General features: G+C 40.1%; 1 protein-coding gene and 1 long non-coding RNA gene across 13 annotated transcripts in view; one reads left to right on the top strand and one right to left on the bottom strand.

Annotated features, from left to right (window-relative positions):
* The window catches only part of LOC129034114 (uncharacterized), a 119,429-nt gene extending 113,651 nt beyond the window's left edge, over positions 1–5,778 (top strand). The window contains exon 4 of the long non-coding RNA XR_010125757.1: positions 5,271–5,778. This is a non-coding gene — a long non-coding RNA (uncharacterized LOC129034114). The remainder of the gene's footprint in view (positions 1–5,270) is intronic.
* The window catches only part of THRB (thyroid hormone receptor beta), a 371,664-nt gene that overhangs the window by 65,991 nt on the left and 285,039 nt on the right, over positions 1–20,634 (bottom strand). For all 12 annotated transcript variants that reach the window (XM_063662112.1, XM_054483657.2, XM_054483651.2 and 9 more), the window contains one exon: positions 5,773–6,033. In XM_063662112.1, the coding sequence (XP_063518182.1) occupies positions 5,773–6,033 (261 nt within the window). The remainder of the gene's footprint in view (positions 1–5,772; positions 6,034–20,634) is intronic.

The raw sequence follows: 20,634 nt of genomic DNA, 5'->3' as shown, positions 1-20,634 counted from the left end.
CCTGGAACAGAGTATGATAAGAGGTATGGTTGGGTACATCTGCATCTTTTGGCATGACAGACACTGTTCAGTTGGCCTTGGAAAGCGTGGGGTGGTCCATCCCCTGCTCCATGTGCATCTCAATGAAAACTGAAGTTAGATGAACCAGGGCCTTGAATTTCTGATATCTACCTCCCTTTGACATTGCTGTTTCCAGTTTTTTGTTTTTTCTTCCCTCCAATCTCGTGGGTAGCTTTTTTCCCCCTTGCCCTTCTATTTCTGTCTGCCCCAGTATATGTATGGGGTACTCGTCCCTGCCTTTGAAGTATCAAATCACACAGCTATCTGACATATGCCCAAAGTGGGGAGAGAGCCATTGTTCTCATGTTGACTGCTAAGGTTCCCAGAGTGCCCTTGAGGTATATGAATCACTGGCACTCTCAGTTGGGACTGCAGATCCTGATGTATGATGAGTGGGGCAGAGTGGAGAGCAGAGATAGATGGAGCAGATGATAGTACTGGCGGAAGGGCACAAGCTTTTTAATCCTCCACCTTCTAAAATACTCATTCACCTAGAGATGCCCTTGTATTTTACTTAAGGACAAAGATAGCAATCATCTACTGAAAATGTGAATGTCTAACGTGAAGGATTATAATACACACAATGACTTGCATTTATGTCTCCAACTTTTAAGACACTTTGTTACTTTGGTAAATGAGAATGGCACATCATTTGAAATTGTCATCACTGATTTGATTCTTTTTTTGTCTTTATGAAGAGCATGAATTAATAGTTTTCCCCTTGCTGACATAAGATATTGTTTAAAAAATTACTTTAACTTGTCTAAATCTTGAGGACTGGTTTAATAAATTATGATACATCTATAAACAAGAATAACCTATAGCCAATAAAGTCAGGACTCAGAATATTTAATGACATGGGAAAATGTTCATGATATATTGTTAGGCATTAAAAGCTGGTTAAAATGGTATGCCTAGTATGATCCCAGGTTTATAAAAAACACACAGGCACAGAGAAAAGACTGAAATATAATAAGAATGTGCAGTGCTTACCCCTGGGGAATAGAACTTCAACTGATTTTAAAACATTATTTGCAATTTTAAAAATGTGTAGAAATTTTTTTTCTACCATGAACATATATAGGCTTTTACAATGAGAGGAAATAACTTGTTCTTAAAATTATTTTAACTCATTCCCTCTTGCCTTCCTGGGTATCTGAGAATCAGTTTTAAAAATATTAAGCACAGAGACATTTCTGTGAGATCACTGACTGCTGCTCTCCTTTTTCTGAGTCCACCAGGGAGGTGGGTGAGTCCCTGCCTTGTTTCTCTCCTTGGGTTTCACTGTTTCAGGAAGGTCCCTGATTGACATAAAAGCGTAGAGGCCTGACTGCCTGGGTTCAGCAGGGCTGGTTAGGTCCAGCTCCAGGGATCCAAGCATCTGCCTAGAGCCCATCCTTGTGGGACTGGGGAGACCCTGTGGTTCCCAGAGAGAAGTACAGTAGGGCATGAGAGGGTAGAGGGGTGAAGCCTTGTAAGAATTCAGGGGAGGATCAGGGCCCCAGTCAAACAGTGTGGGGTTCTCAGAAGGTCTCAAGTCCCAGGGTGATCTGTTATTAGGCTGTAACTAAGCAGACCTTCCAGCTGGCAACTGAGATAAGCCAGGCCCAAAGAAAGGCCCAACCAAGAATGGAGGGACTCAAGTGGCTCCCCCACGTGCAGTCAAGGAAGGGAAGAAAAATGCACATTTCCTAAGTGCCCACCAGGTGGCAGACCCTTTCCTGTGCAATGAGTTGAAGAGTATTTTCAAGCTCGTCATGGTACCCAGGTATTAAGAATCTGCACTGGGCTGGCAAGAACATAGAAGCCTGGGCCTCCTCTCTAGAGATTCAGTAGTCTGGGTGGGGCCTGAGAATCTTATTTCTACCGAGCTCCAGGTTCTCCTAGTGCCACTGGTTGGTACTACCACATTTTCAGTAGCACTGGATATATCGTCTCAGACTGGGAAGGGAGGAGGAGGACAAGGAGTAGGATGTGGTCCTTATGGCTGAGCAATTGGTTCAAATTGTGATTAAAATGCCAAGGAAGTGTGGCATGGAAAGAGCGGGTGTGGGTGGGTGGGGTGAGTTGCAGAAGGGAACGGGTCACTTGCTCCTGGTTAAAATAGCCTCTGATACTCTAGCAGATTCAACTTGTGGGATCTGCAACAGAATGTAAGGGCTCCTCCATAGCTCTCATTTTAATTAAATAGGTTACCAATTAATTCACTTAGGATGCCTACAGCAGACAGAAGCATAGGTATATGCAGGTTAAAATAAAAGCAGTAAGGCCGGGTGCAGTGGCTCATGCCTGTAATCCCATCACTTTGGGAGGCGGAAGTGGGTGGATCACCTGAGCTCAGGAGTTTGAGACCTGCCTGGCCAACATGGCGAAATCCTGTTTCTACTAAAAATACAAAAATTAGCTGGGCATGGTGGTGCATGCTTGTAATCCCAGCTCCTCAGGAGGCTGAGGCAGGAGAATTGCTTGAACCCGGGAGGTAGAGGTTGCAGTGAGCTGAGATTGCGCCACTACACTCCATCCTGGGCAACAGAGCAAGACTCCATCTCAAAAAAAAAAAAAGCAGTATTCAGAACAAAATGAAAAACAAAATCTCAGATAGCTACCCAAAACCCTAAAGAAACAATATTTAAGAGTACTATAAACTATTTGAAGTGAAAGACTATTTTAAAAATCTGGTCCATTATGGAACAATACATGGTTCTACTGCACAAGACTTTTACATAGTTCAAGCCACATGTGACTGACCAGGCAAGTTTGACAACGCCCAACTAACTGTCTATATCCTGTTCAGTGAAATGAATTCACTGATCATGCATTTGGATGCCAGTGGCAATGTCAAACTGCTATAAAAGTTCCTAAAGCTTACTCTCAGTTTCTGTATTTGCATCAATAGAAATGGTAATGACCACTTTGCAGAAGAGTGCCAGTCCCCAAACCATGCTTAGAAGTGCACTGGTCTAGCCTGGCTAGATGACTGATCTGGCAGATGGGCTCACTGCACAGCTTCAAGGAATCAATTTGTTCTTTGGATCCTGTTGTGCAGAATTAACTTTTGTATCCTCAGAACTATTTTGTTCGTATCATTTCTACACGGGGTCCTTGGAATAGGGCTAGTCGGATGTCCTTTTGGCCCTGTGGCCATTTTCTTATGCTTGGACATCAAGGGCAATATCCTGTATACAGCAGGCACTCAATAAACACCGATGAGTGAATGCATGGATTACTAGCCCAAGACTGAGATGTCAAGCATTCTTGTGGGATAGACAGCCATCTAGGAAATAAATGCCCAACATGGATGAACATCAAAATAGAACTCTCTTCATAGTAACTATATACAGCTGACAAGCAGAGCAGATGGAGAACCAGCTCTATAAGGAAAGACTGTATAATCTTGTTGCTGTCCTGGACTCACTGCTGCCTCACTCAACACATGTGTCCATTTTGAATGAATGGTATTTAGTTTATAAGTTTCTTGGACCATGATGACACAGGTTTCCTGGTGACATTTTTATGCTGAACCAAGGCATTGCCTCATGCCTTTGTCAAGGTGGACCTTGGTGGTTACTCCGGAAAACATGGGAGAGTTATTTTAGCTGTTTTCCTGTTAATATTAGAATCTTGAGGGAGGACTTTAATAATTTAATTATATTTTCTTATTACATCTCTGACTTTCAGTGAAAAAGAGCTGAATGAATGCAAAATAAATTATCAGCTCTAACCTCCCTGAAGCCTCATGTCCTACCCCACATCCATCTGAAATTCTCCTCTTGCTTCATTTCTTACCAGGCTCACAGCATAGTTCAAAGTATTTATATGACTTAATGATGCATAGCTAATAATAATGATCACAGTAATAATGACAGTTGCTATTCAGAGAGCACTATAAGTCAGGTACTTTGCTAAATGCTTAAATACATCATCTTATTTAATTGTATTAACAATCTTATAAGTTTGCTCAAGGACAGAAAGTAGAAAGGCTAGGATTCTAGCTCAAATAGATCAGTCTCAAATATCTGTGGTCTTATCCACTCTACTAAGCATCCTGTATCCAAACAGAGACTGTTTCCTTTTGCTTTTAAGATGGCCAACAAACTGAAATGTGTGGTGTTGGAAACTCTAGATAAGTAAGGCCAAGGTTTATTTTAAATGATAGAGACGTAGATGGACTCTATGAATGAATAAATGAATGAATATGGGTACCAGTTTTGAGTGAATCAAATTGGGTTTATGACATTATTAGATCACAAGAAGCTAGAGTTTTCTGTTGGCGTTTCACCGTAAACTTACATGGTTTTAGTGCCAGCCCATATAATTTTGATATACAATCTGGCCACATATGCTAAGACTAAATCTCAATTGTATTGCAAACAAATGTATTTTGCGCATGCACACACGTGCACACACACACACACACACACACACGTCCTACATCCTGACTCCTTTGAAAAACTTTATTTTGCTTTTTTTCTATATAGCCCTTTCAATTTCTCAGATCTCCTCAATTTTATATATTATATATATGAGAAAGAGTCCAAATACAAACCTTTCCAAAGGGACATGTATAATTTTGACTGCACTGAAATCAGAGCTCAGAACACTATTTCACTATTACTTTTGAATAACTCTATTTCCAACTGAAACACTCAATTTCCCAGCTAAACTGGTAATTCCCAAGAGCTTTCAAAGTATTTTCAGAAAACCTAAAAGACCAGTTCTTTTATATGAAGGATAAATATAATCATGTGTATATGTTCATAGTAGAGCAGCTGTATAAGTCCTTCATGCCTTGTAAATGGGAGTCTTTGCAAACTTTAATTATTATATACTGGTATATGATTGTGAGATTTTCAAAACACAATTTAAAACTTTGTCATGAGTCACAATCCTTAAAGAAAAACTAAATAGACCCCCCCCTTTTTAAAAAAAAATACCACTAAACTGAAAAAGAATGGGAAATTAAGTGAACTTAGACATTTAAAGATACAAACTGATCTCTTGGACATTGAAAGACACAAATTGATTTAAGAAGCAAAGATTTTGGGGAGCCCTAAGACAATAAAGCGATCAGCACAAAGACATCTGTCAGGGTGGAGGCGACCTGAGGTAAAGAACAGTTAAATCTAATGCAATCAGGAACTTAGGCCAGTTTAATGTTTTTTTTGCCTTATGAGGTGACAACCTCCTAACACCATAATCTCTCCTTTCAGGTTGATGACACAAGGATTTAATGAGTAGAAGACAACAACTTAAAACCTCTCATTTGAGCATGAATTGTCTAGGTTAAAGGTAGGCATTGAGATCCCATTAGCTACTGGCACACTTGGGAAAAGAAATGTACACATGCACAGACACACTTTAAAGCAAGACGTCCTAAAAATACAGCGATGCCTGTTTCTACTCAGACCCAAAAATGGAATTAAAGCCAAAACTTACAACCCCTCTACTAATTAGAGAAGTAAAAATGTCTTCACCCCAAGTGTCCCAGCACAACGTGAAACCGAAACAAGCTGCCTTTCTTTGGATTCCACTTATTTATTTATGTTTAAAAGAATATTTGAAGAAAATGACGCCTAGTAAAAGAACAGTTGGAGAAAACATGGGACACCATACATTGGAAGAGAAATGTAGGTGGAGTACACAGCTACAACAGGGATTTTTTTTTTTTTCTTGTTGAAACACATGATAATGGGCTAATAAAAATCTAGTTACCTTTGCATTTCTTCTCCTCCGTTTGGAAGGTCTGGGCACTTGAGACACTCTGGTCGTTCACATCATCATGGTCCAGATGGAATATTGAGCTAGTCCAAGTGGTCTGGATGAGATGTGGCGACGACTGTTCATTTTTCAACGTGCTGCGCCTCTCTGAATGGCTTTTCCTATGTAGGCAGGCTTCAGACATTCCTACTAGCTTCCAGTCGTGTTCTCGGTCTGGACAGTGCTTCGGTTTGTCCCAGGCTGTAAGGCCATTTTCTAAAGGGTTGAAAAACACGAGATGACGAGCTGTTGGCATTGTCAAGATTTTGCTGAGATGCAGAGTTTTGGAAGGCAAGTTGTTTCTCAATTCTTTTGGGCTGACAGTATTCACATGCCACTTGACGGTAGTGATAAGATGCAGAATTTGTCAGCCTTGGGCATTTAGCCACTGCAGTTGGGTTGCCTGTCGGAGTAATCAACACATTCCCCCTTATTTTAAATGCCTAGAAAGACATTAGTTCCTGCATGGCAAGGCTGTACTTTCGCCAGTCCCACTTCCACAGCAATGGCCCAGGAGCAAGTTTACACACCAATTTATGTTACTGCTTAGATGACCATTTGAGGTCTTGAGGGTCAGGGCTGGCCGTGAACACTTTTCAGATCCTTAGGACATAAAACACCCAGGATTCAGCCTTGTTTGACTTGGGTTTTATCACAAGCTGACCTGAGGGACACCCTGTTACTTAAGTGGGACGTGCTCACGTGGCCACACCGAGAGTGGCAACTCTGTTTTTACCACCTTCTACCTCTGATGGCCTACAAAAAGAAAAATAAAAAAAAGAAGAAGGGAATCTTACAAATAGAAGTTTTGTAAAGGGCTTGAATACAGTCCCAAGTTGGCAATAAGAACCGATGAAGGAAAGCAGATAGTATTTTAGCTGTGGGACAAATTAAGAGCCCTAATGATAGAATGATGAACTTAAATTCTTTGGAGTACAGCTGGTTAATTACTTATGTATATTATATATATTTTTTCTATTCAATTTATAGGGACTTGAGGGTCTGGCCTACAGAAAATGGGAAAAAATGTAATAATATGATGAAAAATTTCTGACACTAACCTTCCTTGGTGGCAAATTTTACTTCCTTAAATATCTTTACCGTACATGGATATAGAGAGCAAAACCATACATGGATATAGAGGCAAAAATGAGCAAGCTAATATATATATACATATTTGTATGCATGTTGTACACATTAAAAAAAACATAATCTGGTCATCTATATTTTCAGAAATTCTTAAGCTACTGTTTGTCAAAATTAGAAAAAATATAATACAAATATGTGAGTCCTCCTTTTCAGAGTTTATATGGTCTTTTAAAAGTGATCATAATTCATAAATTTATATGTGAATTTTTTTTAACACTGAAGTTACCAGAAGACCATGGATACCCATATCCCTGGGGCTTAGAGAGACATGTCTATCCTGACCTGTGCACAGCACAGTGAATTTTAAGCTGACTTTCAAACATTTAAAGTGAATTTTAAATTATTTAACATGAGGGTTAAAAATGCTTTAGGTTTTCATAAGCACCCTCTCGAAAGCTACCAGATGTCTTCAGCTAATGTTGGTTAGGATGGTTTCTCTAAAAGTGTAAATGACTCAGTCACTTTTGAAAGTTGCATTTACCCTTCCGGGTTTTCATATTGCTATGAGAAAATTCCAATGCCCATGCACACTGTATTTCTAATCCAGGAGAAAACCATGAACAATAGTAACGAAGTAATAATCAACACACGATTCCTTTGTCATAGTAAATGGAAATGCTGTGGCTTGAAATAGCTTAATTTGGCCAGTAAGCAATAAGTCTCCTTTTAAAAATTGTACACTGTGCTAGCTTTTGGGTGTAACATTTGATCTCATTCAGAGAAGAGCTCGGAAAATTCACTCTATGAAAGGGCTGTGCTAAGCATTGTATTAGGTACATTATATAAACATAGATTCTTCCTTTTCAGAGTTTACATGGCATTATTCATTGCATGGGAAATCAAAAAGGTGTGGACTTCTACCACTTTCGACTGTGCTAGCTACTGGTGTAATTACAGGCACTTATTCTCACTATCCATTAAAAGGCAACAACAGATTGAGATCTCGAAAGATTGTATTGCATTTCGAGCTAAACATATCCATGTGTAACTCATTCAAGTACCATTATCCATAAGGGCTTGAGGTTTTCATGAGCTAAATATAAAGTTACTGAGGGCAGGGGTTAATTCTGGGCCCAATCAGATTGATTTTATTTCTATAGACATGAAAATTCTTCTCAGCACGCATGTTTTTATGGTGTCTGCTTTATTTTCAGAGACTCTAAATCCTCAGCAAATTGCATCTTGCAAAGCTTAATTTAAATAAGGTTAAATTTCTCAAACTGTTTTGAAAAGCCTTTAAGATGTGATTTTTCTGCAGAAATTCCTAAAATTTGGTATTAATTCCCTTGACCCCACAGAAATTAAGAAAAACAGCCAAACTGGTTAGTCATTACTCCCTAGGGAAACAATGCTTGGCTGAGAGATGCTGACAGGGGCTCCACTCCAAGAGGACAATGTCCCTTAAAGTGCAGCCTATTAAAGCTTGCTTAGCACGTCCCTTGGGCCAGCAAGAAGGGGGTTTCTTCTAAGCAAGGAAGGCTACACTTGGACTGAGGCAAGGGATAGGATTGCTTTCCATTTTCCAAAGAAAAGCAGCTGAGATGGTTTGGGAAAAGGGGCTTCATTCATTGGAGGCATTTACAAGCTCAAAATTACTGTCTGTAATTACATTCGTAATAATGATATTCAGTTGCTTAACTGGCAGGTTTATTGGTTGGGGCACTGCTGGGAAACCTGGAGACTGAGAAGTCCCGGTTGGGTCACGAGAAAACTCAACAGGAATTTATTTAAGGAAGATTCTTGATTCTGATCCTCGCAAGAACAGGGGGGCAACATGCAATTCCTATTCCATTCCCAAGGAAGGATGAGACTCCCATGACACTGGGGTCCTTAAATTCTACCTACTGGATATGCTGTTGTTGGTGAGAACTACAAGTTACCTCCACATAGCTGTGGTTGGCAATAATGGTCTTCAGTAATTTCCTATGTCTAATGCCCATATGCTTTTGTTCCTTCAAAGCTCACACAAATGGGATATTTCTTTTTAGGGAGATTAACATCCCAAAAGGTTAAGTCAGTGATTCTCAAACTTTGATGTGTATCAGTATCACCTGAGGCACTATTAAACAACACTGAAGACCAGACTTTTTGAAATTTGGATAGGGTGTGGGCATGCATAGGTCTATCAAGTTCTCCAGGTGATTCTGATACCCAACAGAGTTTGAGATCCACAGGGTTAAGATAAATTTAAGGTAAGAAAATAAATTAGTGACAGATTTTGAATAAGCATGTAGTTTCCTCAGACTCCAATATTTCACACAACCTCAGAGTAAATTTTCATTATCATTCAAAAAGTAATCTATTGTTTTGAGGTCTACTGAGTGAAGCCTTAAAAGTCAGGTGTTAATTAGATATTATCTTGTAGATTGCAGGTATGGATGTAAATAAGTATTTACTCAAAAAGCCTGTTGTCGCTATGGAAAACAGTGTGGAGATTCCTTAAAGAACTAAAAGTGGGTCTACCATTTGATCCACCAATCCTACTACTAGGTATCTACCCAGAGGAAAAGAAGTCATTATATGAAAAAGACATTTGCACACACATGTTTATAACAGCACAAATTGCAATTGCAAAAATATGGAACCAGCCCACATGCCCATCAATCAACTCATGGATAAAGAAAATGTGATATATATGTACACACCATGGAATACTACTTAGACATAAAAAAGAATGAAATAATGACATTCATAGCAACCTGGATGCAAGTGGAGACTATTATTCTAAGTGAAGTAACTCAGGAATGGAAAACCAAACATCATACGTTTTCACTCATGTGTGGGAGCTAAGCTATGAGGATGCAAAGGCATAAGAATGATACATTGGACTTTGGGGACTTCAGAAAGGTCAGAGTGATGAGGGACAAAAGACTACACATTGGGTACAGTGTACACTGCTCGGGTGATGGGTGCACCAAAATCTCAGAAATCACCATTGAAGAACTTATTCATGAAACCAAACACCACATGTTCCCCAAAAACCTATTGAAATAAATAAAAAATTAAAAATAAAAGCCTGTTGTTCTGAGCATTATCTGAGACACAATGCACACAGTAGTAGAAGTAATTTTTTTTTAAAAAGCAGCATTCTAGAAATCATCATATCTTGTTATTCATATAAATTATGAACTGTTTACTCTTTAATGAATCCCAGCTAACATCTGGCTTTCAATACTTCACATTCTAGACATCAACACAATTAATCAATTTAATTAGTTATGATGAATTAAAAATAAGTAGGACAAAATAAAATAATAACTAGATAGGGACATGTGAACTGCATTGGCTTGTGTGTCTCAAGGGAGTTTAGGCTTGAATGATTAGGTTTGCATTCGATGACCACCATTCTGATGGCTTTGATTGACACAACACTGATCCAAAGTGTTCTTTTGCAAAAGAGAAACAAACATAAATCTCATTAACATAACTACTTACATCCTATCTCTGGAAATTTCATTAAAAGAGATAGAAAACAAATCTGTCCATCAAAAAAGGGAGAATTAGATTAAAATATTCAAGTATTTCAGGACACAAGAGCGAGCTGATACCTTAGAAAAGAGCTAAAGCAAAGGAAATAGGATTATGACAAAGTGGTCAGAAAGGGTAAGCTGCGTAGGCTGGGATTTCATGGCACTCATTGCAAGAGTTTAGCTTGCATTAAAAGGCCATTAATATTAGGTACTGAGACTGACTGCAAACCATATTCTGCATTAGGGGTGTGTGTATAAAACGTGCTTTGTAAACTCAGAGAGTGTGTAGAATTATCATTGTGTAGCATCAGACTATTAGGTATGAAGCCTCAAATTTCCATTTTAATTTTTTTACTTCAACCCATAAGGTTTAGCCTTGCTGAATTCTCAGACTATGTACGCCTCAACTGATTTTTTTAGAATCGTGCAGGACAGAAGAATAATGTTTGGTTGAGCATTTACTATGGGCCAGGAACTGAGCTAGACACTTTATCTTCACAAACATCCAGGGAATATATACTGCTTAATTGACAAGGAACCTAAAATTAAGAGAAGCACTTCACCTGCTCTTCTTTGCCTTTTGTGCTATTAACCGATATGTTCTCCTTATCGCCCTTAGTTTGATGAGTAGTAATTGACCTATTAATAGCTATTGTTTTATTTGTGCTTTGAAAGTTCTTTAGAAATTGTACTTACTACCTCATTTAATTTTCCCATCACTCATTTATATTCATAACAAATCTGCTTGCTTTTGCTCTCAGCCACTTATAATCTATTTTCCACAGAGCAGCCAGAGTGAGCATTTAAAAGTATAAACAAGAGTGTATTTCTCTGGTGCTTGAAATAATCTGATGACTTCCCACCAATATTAGAATAAAATCTTCAGGCCTTACAGTGGCCTCAAGGCCCCACTGAGCCTCCCTCTGGCTGAGCTCCTCACCCATGGTTCTGCTCCCTTCTCTCTATCCTCCAGCCACATGTGCTGCCTCTAACATAGGAAGCCCATTCCCACAGCAGCATCTTGCAGAAGCTCTTTCCTATGCCTGCAGTGCCCCTGTCCAAATCCTTATACCACCAGCTCCCTGTCATTGAGGTTTGAGGGAGGCCTTTCCTGACCAGCTCTCCCACCATTTTCTCTCTGTCATCTTACTTTAGGTTCTTCATCATACTTGTCACCAATGGGAACTGTTTTGTCTGTCCTCACTGGAAATGTAAGCATGACAGAAATAGGGATGAGCACTGTTGTGGTCATTACTGTGTCTCTAGCACTTGCAAAAGAGCCTTATGAATAACAGGTGCTTGGCAAAATTTGTATGGGGGTGGGGAATGTGGATAGAATTATCATCCCTCTTTTACATGTGTGGAAACTGAGTTTAGAAAGTGATGTGGATGTACATGACGGACCTGGACTCAAACCCAGGACTTCTGACTCTAAAACCTGACCTGACCTTCTATAGTTCAGTTAAAGTTGCTTCTGGTTGCCAAGGACTGTAAACTTTGACCTAGTCCAGAAGCCATTTGAAGGAATGGCTCATCCCTTATATTTCTTGGTAGCCTCATGAGAGGTGGTCATTAGAGAGGCCAAAAAAATAAAAATAAAAATAAAAATAAGAATAAAAAAAGTTGCTTCTGGAACTTTAGAGATGTGGGTTTTCTGTAAAATGGGAATATACTATTGTTTTGATGACCAAATGGGTTTATATATAAAAAGGTCTTGGAACAGTGTTCTGCACATTGTAAGCATGCACTAAGTGTAAGTTCTTCACTTATGCATCCGCATGACCTCTCTTCCCTTGCCTTACTCTCCAAACTCTTCTCCTCTAAACATGATTTTTAAAGAGCATCCCCCCCGCAAAAAAAAAAAAAAAGAGTTTGATAAATGACTCCACACCACTATATTAATGACTAAGAACCTGGGATGAGTCACCTCACAGCAGAAGTTGTGTTTTAAAGAGGATGCCTGGAAAGCATTGGGTCATGGCCCAAGGAATGTATCTTTAAAACTGGATTCCTAGATTCTGTGCAAGGCAAATGGGAGAAGAATTTTGGTGAAGTGAGCATTTCCTGCTAGGTTTGCCTGACCATCATTATATCTGGCTTGATTAGCCTGGTAGCTCAAATAACATAATAATGAAGACACAGCTTTGATCCTTATTCAACCTTCAAGGTCTAGCTCATCATTTAAGCTTTCTTGAAGCAATCCATCCACCCTCCAAACTTCCATCCCACTTTCCATGTATCTCTCTCCTCCATGTGCTACCTTCTACCTTGTGATATATTCATTTACATACATGTATATAATTTTCTTAACACTCACAGTGGCTAGCACAATATCTGAAGTAATATTTATTGTCCTCTCATAACTTTGCAAAGAGAAAACTATTTCCTAGGCACATAATCCAGTAACTTTGCAAAGCCAAAACTATTTCCTAGGGACATAATTCATGCCCAATTTCGTATTCAAAAGCCACTGGTCTGCTAAGAGAACTCATCATTACAAGCAGTTCAATATGGACTACAAATAGTATTGTTCTCCCAGAAGTGCTGGCAAAAATGAAACCTATTTTGCTTTTCAGAGGCAGGAAAGATAGTGGGTAAGAATACGGGCTCTGCTTGCCAAGGTTCAAATTCTGACTATGCCATATATTAGCTGTGGTTTGGGGCAAATTGCTCTACCTCTTTGAATCTCTCTCCTGAATTATTCATAATATTTGTCTATGTCTCTTCTATAAGGCAAGAACTTACCATGTCCTCCTTGTATCATGTCAATGGTACATGCGCCCTTTTCCCTCTTATTGGACTCTAATCAATGTATCCATCTCTTAATCTCCACAGCTCTAAGCACAATGCTATAACATGATAGGACCTCAATAAATATTATTTGGAAATAATCGAACATAATAAGAACAGATCAAAATATCCCTGAAACTGAACAGAGCACATTCAGTTTTTTATTTATTTAGGAATTTCTATTTACTGAGCAATAATGTGCTCTATGCAAGGCAGAGTCAGCCATAACTGGTTAGCATCAAAGTTCTGCAACAAAAGGCAGCTCAGCCATCAACAGATACTGTAGCATAGCCTTAGACAAGCTCTGTGAACAGGGAAGACAGAAAGGGCAGCTAGATGGCTTTATTCTTCCTTGTCCTTAGGCTGTGTAAACCAATCGTGTTTTTACTTTGGCATTTGTATCAGATGCTGGAGCTGGTATCTCAAGGCCATCTTTCTAAGACCTCTGAAACACTGACTTAATCGGTTAGTCCACTAACATCTGGGATGGGGTGAGCTGGTCACCAGAGGGCAGGCTCCTGGCTTGTGTTTCCCAGTGCCTTTGAATCTACCCAGGTGGCTTTGCCTGGCCTGGGAACCTTTAACAGTAGCCTGAAGCTGCAGTGCCTGCTCGCTTCCATTTATGTAAGTCTCTGCAGGAACTCTGCCCCAGCTGATGCCATGAGACTTGTAAATTTGGAATATTTGGACAAGGGAGGAGAGACATCTCCAAAATAGTGAAAAGTTAAATTGTTGGCTGTTTCTAAAGGAAATCTGCTATTACTACATTCAAGAATTGCTATGGAAGGGTTATAGGTTATAGGACCTCGCAGTGTTGGTGTGAAGTACTTTCGTATTTCGCAATGTTGATGTGAAGAACACATGAGCCAACACACGGACAAGGTCTAGCCTTGTGCAGAAATACAGTAAGTGCTCAAAGTGTCTCCCCCCGCCCCCCCCCCCTTTTTTTTTTTTTTTTTGCTAGTAGTAATTACAGAGACCAAATCCATAATTCTCAACTGGTGGGAAGGAGCCTGTAGGATCTATTCTCATGCTTCCTCTTTCTCTCAATTTATACGAACATTCTGGACTCTCCCAGCTCAGTTTCAGTCCTATCCACACAGCTTTCCCTTACTATTCCAGTCTGTGGTGAGTTCTTTTTCCTTTAAAATACATTTCTTATTTATTCTAAGCTCATGCAATCATGATCATTTCTGAGCTTTTGTTGGTGTATGTTAGTGTTCCCAAAACGAAGACTTAGATAGCTCTTGAGATTGTGAACAGATCCTACTTTGGTATTCTCAACAATTTAAGTCTGCAAAATGGAGTGAAATATTCTGGTCATTGTTAGACTCATGGAGGCATGGGCCATAGCTGGGGAGGGTGTGTCTTCCTGGCCACTGGCTCCTAAGGGAATTGAGGATAGAGTGGATGAGAAAGGGAGGGAACCATATTCATTACTGTGTACAAGGTAGCTGAAGGGCATAATCATAATAATGTTAGTGATAGCTCAGATTTATGGAGCATTTATTTAAGTCAGGCTACATAGACTAGGCTCCATAAATTAAAATTACTACCAACTGAACACCTACTACATGCCAGATAGCATCCGAAAGTACTTTTCATACATTATTTTATCTAACTCAGATAATGTGTTTTGATATCCCTAATCAGGGTGCACTCATCTCAAGAAGAACTCTGCTGCTTCACTCCTGAGACTTTATCAATACAGTCTGCTAAGGCCCATGTTCAACTTTTGTCCAGTTACATAAACTATGCCTTCAGAATATCTTCTTTTAGGCAGTCTTGCAAAATTAGCCTCTTTGTTCAAGTACGCTGCCTTTCATTGCTAAATGGTTTTATCTTTCTTTTACTGAGCACCTGCCTATTAATTTTCTCTCTTGTTGAGACTGGGCTTTTCTGTCCCTGTGTGCAGGTGAATTTAAGTTTGCTATCACAGAGGGCTTCTCTTATTTCATTGGCAGGGATTATCAGTCCATTAAGTGGGTGAGATTTGGGAGCTGCTAGGAGATAAACAAATCTTTTCCTTATCTGGCTGCTCCCACTTCTCTGGTTTTCCTGTATATTCCATTAGGCAATCACTATCCTAATGAAAAACAATCATCATGACTGCAGAAACCTGAAATAATTACTCTGAAACTAGAAAGTACAATGATTGATAATCTTTTGATAAATGAAAACCATTAAAACAATTTTAAAGTTTGTGTTTATAACATTTATAGAGGATGCTTATTAATCTGAAGTGCAACCTGAAACAAAACTAAAAAGCAAAACAAAACAACATGTGTTCAAAGACCATGGTGTAAATGCCATTTGGCTGCATGAAAACATGGCGGTGACCAGGTTCACAGGCAACATCTTACAATTATTTAACCACATAGGAACAAGCTGACTGCTGAACACTGACCAGAGGCCCTGAGCACTGGGAAAATACTTTCCGGAGGACACAATGGAATCCTCCCCCAGGAATGGTCATTTGATTTTCCATAATTCATACCGGATTTAATCAGAGAGTCCTTAGGTTGGATGACTCAAACTTTGAGGTAATTACTCTAAAGGCCACAGAGATTCCATTTAGGATATTAGAAAAGCTACAGTGGTTGCAGAAACATTCATATTAACGAGCCACAAATGCACATAAAAGGGAACAGATGTTTACTGCTAGGATTAGGTTTCTCCTGTGCAAAAGTTCAGAGCATAATGTTTATTCTTGATGCCAGTCTGAACCCACATTTTTCAAAAAAACCCAAGATATCTTTATGAAACTCGCCCCATTTTATGTTCCCAAAGATGAAATACCCCTTTTCAAGGTAGAAAATACATGTGAATCTTTTCTGACCTTGGAAACTAGGACTAGGGTGTGATTTGTGGACAAAAATCAAAACTTAAGATTTATAATTTCTCAAATAAAAGACAAAATATGACTTCGGTAATCAGATCAATGGTATACATCACCCTGTAAAAATCTCAGTACTTGGCAGCAAAACACCCATATTCTTTCAACAGATTACACTCAGGGATTAACAAAATCCACACATATATATGCTAGTGTTAGCAGAGTAACATATAGGTCCTCCTCTGGGTTTTCATAGAATCTCACTACAATTTCCCACTTTTTTTGGTACCCGGGTGAGACTAATTTTCAATTTTTATGTGTAAAAAAATAAATAGGATCAAGATCATGGCAGATAGTCGCTTAGGGAAGAGACATTTCAATCTGGAAAAGTTTGGTTTTTTCTTTGGTTCAGGAATAGAAGCACTGCCACAGCATGCACAGCTATCTTGTTCTTGGTTATAATAGCAGGTGAGGTTTTTACACTGGTGAGATCTCCTTGAGAGCAGGAGCTTTTGGGATATTTTCAGGTCCTCAGAATACTTTTAAATACACCAAAAACATATTTTATGAAATGGGCCTTAGTGGTATGACTTAAGTACCTGCAGGGTATGTAATGCTCCCCTAGGAGGGTCTATTTTAGTACCTGTACCTCACTGATACAGTCCCAACAGGACAGAGGGGAGAATTAAATTGTCTTCTACCTGCCTGTCTTGTGGAAGATAATTTAGAACTGCAGATGGCTCAAATTGCTTGGTGTAATCTATTCTATGATTTTTTTTTAAAGTTTAGGAAAATGAAGAGAAGCAGGTAGGGTTTTGGCTGTCTTTTCCATATCTTCCTGTTATTTTTCCCCTTAAACATTTCAATTTCTTAAATTAGAGCTGGCAAGGCTGGGGCTGGAGAGGGGGTCTGGCAGTGAGTTCCTGCAGGCCTGCCCCTCTCCAACCTGCTTGATCTCTACTTGGGCCAGGTGTGCCCCCTGCCTCCTCCATGCTCAAATGGCTTGTGAAAATCTATGGCCCTGTTACTCAAAGTGCAGTCCAAGGACCTGCAGCATCAGCATCTCCTGGGAATTTGTTAGAAATGTGGGATTTCTGCCTCCAGAACGGGTGAATCACAATCTGCATTTTAACAAGATCCCCATGTGACTCACATGCACATTAATGTTTGAGACATTCTGTTCTAGGGGCACAGTCTCCATATAAAGTAGACAGAATTTGTTAAACATGTGGTTACCCAAGTGAAATGTTGGTGGGATTTAACATATACCACATAGTGATAAGAGCCATGATTTTCCTATTCAGAAATCAGTACTTGATGAATTGTAGGTTAGGGAAATTATACATGCAGAAATTAAAAGACAGCGTATTTGATGTCTTTATTTCCTAAGTGGTTAGTTTGGTAAATTTGGTTCATAAAATGGAAAAATCCAAACACCAAGATTTCAGATTATACTTCCATTTTTTTTTTTGTCGATTTCTCCTCTAAAGACAGCCAACAAAATAATAAAAGCAATAGCTAACATTTTATATATGCTTACTATATGTTAGGCACTCATTTTGATCAGTTTTCATTTAATTTTCATGATGACTCTATGAAGTAGACTGTTATTCTCATTTTTTGTATGAGGAACCTGGAGTACAGAGAGGTTAAACAACTTGCCCAAGATCACACAGTGGATAAATGACAAAATCAGAATCCATGCCCAAGTAGGATTAGCTGAACATGCGACACCCTTTATGGGAAGTCAACACTGGATGGCTTAGATGATCATCTCAGGCAAACAAAAACAAAAACTAGATTCCATGGGCTGAAATGTGGCTCAGAGAGGTCACATTCTTGCTCAAAGTGACTGAGATGGAGGAAGAGCTGGGATGAGTCTTGTAATTCTTCATCCCATAATCTTTTAATTGAAAACATACGTTTTTGGTATACAACAAAAATTTATTGCTCAATCTCAATGCTGTTTCAAATTCTGATATTTGAACCCTACACCTCAAATACTAAGAGCTGTTTTTCTAATTAAGACTCCTTTTTTTAATCTAGCAAATTAACCAAACAAGAGACAGCTGTGCAAGGAAGAATTCTGTTTCCCATACTGGTTGCTGCTGATGATTTTTAAAAAGGTTAGCATTTATGATGGGCTCTGCCTCCAAATGGCCAAACTTAAAAAGAAGGCAAAGACAAAGCAACCAAGGTCATGAACAATCAATTTGTTTCTTAGCTGCCATCTAGAAGGTTAAAAAGCTGCCAAATCATTTAGAACTGACAAAAGGATAATTTTGAGTTTATGATATTGAGCGTCAATGCTTATAGAGGGCCTACTATGTGCCATTTCATTTACTGTTTCATTTACTCACTACAACAACATTGTGAAGGAGATGCTGTGGTTAGCCCCATTTTACAGATGAGAAAACCTTGGCTGAGAGAGCAAAAGATGTTACCCAAAGTTACGGATAGTAAATAGGTAGCTACTTTCATAACACCTTTGCTATCTTCTACAGGTGAGGCAATTGCAGCCCAGAGAGATAAAGCATTTGTCACAGTCACAAAAGTAATTTAAGGGGAAGTGCTGTGCTTGGAATCTTCATCAGGATGGGTCGACCGGCCTGATGGCAAATGGGAACTCTTGTAATTACTATGGGCCATTTCAGCAGGACTATTGCTTTGAGAGAGGTTCATCTATTTCCTTAGCAAAAACCACTTCAAGAAGCAAAATCTCTCCTGGAAAATGAATGGAGGAAAGGGCATTTTTCTTTAGGAGCTCAGCCGGGCGCATTGGCTCATGCCTGGAATCCCAGCACTTTGGGAGGCTGAAGTGGGTGGATCTCTTGAGCTCAGGAGTCCAAGACCAGCCTAGGCAACATGGAAAAACCCTATCTCTACCAAAAATACAAAAAATTAGCTGGGTGTGGTGGCACACACCTGTGGTCCCAGCCATTTAGGAGGCTGAGGTGGGAGGATTGCTTGAGCCTGGGAGGCGGAGGTTGCAGTGAGTCACTGCACTCTAGCCTGGGTGATACAGTGGGACCTTGTCTCAACATTTTAAAAAAAGCATATAAAGGACATTATGTCTAAATGAATAGGGTTGTCTCATTTTGCCCATGGAGCAATAGTGTCTGAACACTGATGCTTCGGAAGTTGAAAGATGTAAGTTTTGGGGCGGTTCTAAGATAGATGAATAGGAACAGCTCCAGTCTACAGCACCCAGCGTGAGTGATGCAGAAGATGGGTGATTTCTGCATTTCCAACTGAGGTACCAGGTTCATCTCACTGGGGCTTTTCGGACAGTGAGTGTAGGAGAGTGGGTGCAGCCCACTGAGTGTGAGCCAAAGCAGGGCGAGGCATCACCTCACCCGGGAAGCACAAGGGGTCAGGCAATTCCCTTTCCTAGCCAAGGGAAGTTGTGACAGACGGCACCTGGAAAATCGGATCACTCGCACCCTAATACTGCGCTTTTCCAATGGTCTTAGCAAATGGCACACCAGGAGATTATATCCCGTGCCTGGCTTGGAGGGTCCCATGCCCACGGAGCCTTGCTCACTGCTAGCACAGCAGTCTGAGATCGAACTGCAAGGCGGCAGCAAGGCTGGGGGAGGGGCACCCACCATTGCTGGGGCTTGAGTAGGTAAACAAAACAGCTGGGAAGCTCGAACTGGGCGGAGCCCACCACAGCTCAAGGAGGCCTGCCTGCCTCTGTAGACTCCACCTCTCGGGGCAGGGCATAGCTGAATAAAAGGCAGCAGAGACCTCTGCAGACTTAAATATCCCTGTCTGACAGCTTTGAAGAGAGTAGTGGTTCTCCCACTATGGAGTTTGATATCTGAAAACAGACAGACTGCCTCCTCAAGTGGGTCCCTGACCCCCGAGTAGCCTTACTGGGAGGCACCCCCCCAGTAGGGGCAGACTGACACCTCACACGGCTGGGTACCCCTCTAAGACGAAGCTTCCAGAGGAATGATCAGGCAGCAACATTTGCTGTTCAGTAATATTCGCTGTTCTGCAGCCTTCGCTGCTGATACCCAGGCAAACAGGGTCTGGAGTGGACCTCTAGCAAACTCCAACAGACCTTCAGCTGAGGGTCCTGACTGGTAGAAGGAAAACTAACAAACAGAAAGGACATCCACACCGAAACCCCATCTGTACGTCACCATCATCAAAGACCAAAGGTAGATAAAACCACAAAGATGGGAAAAAAACAGAGCAGAAAAGCTGAAAATTCTAAAAATCAGAGTTCCTCTCCCCCTGCAAAGGAATGCAGCTCCTCACCAGCAACGGAACAAAGCTAGTCAGAGAATGACAAGTTGAGAGAAGAAGGCTTCAGACAATCAAACTTCTCCGAGCTAAAGGAGGAAATTCGAACCCATCACAAAGAAGCTACAAACCTTGAAAAAAGATTAGACGAATGGCTAACTAGAATAATCAGTGTAGAGAAGTCCTTAAATGACCTCATGGAGCTGGAAACCATGGCACAAGAACTATGTGACGAATTCACAAGCTTCAGTAGCTGATTCGATCAACTGGAAGAAAGGGTATCAGTGATTGAAGATCAAATGAATGAAATGAAGTGGG

The sequence above is a fragment of the Pongo pygmaeus genome, chromosome 2 (assembly GCF_028885625.2).
Source record: "Pongo pygmaeus isolate AG05252 chromosome 2, NHGRI_mPonPyg2-v2.0_pri, whole genome shotgun sequence".
Lineage (NCBI taxonomy): Eukaryota > Metazoa > Chordata > Mammalia > Primates > Hominidae > Pongo > Pongo pygmaeus.
Note: the sequence above shows the minus strand (reverse complement) of the source record. Positions and strands in the feature narration are given on the sequence as shown.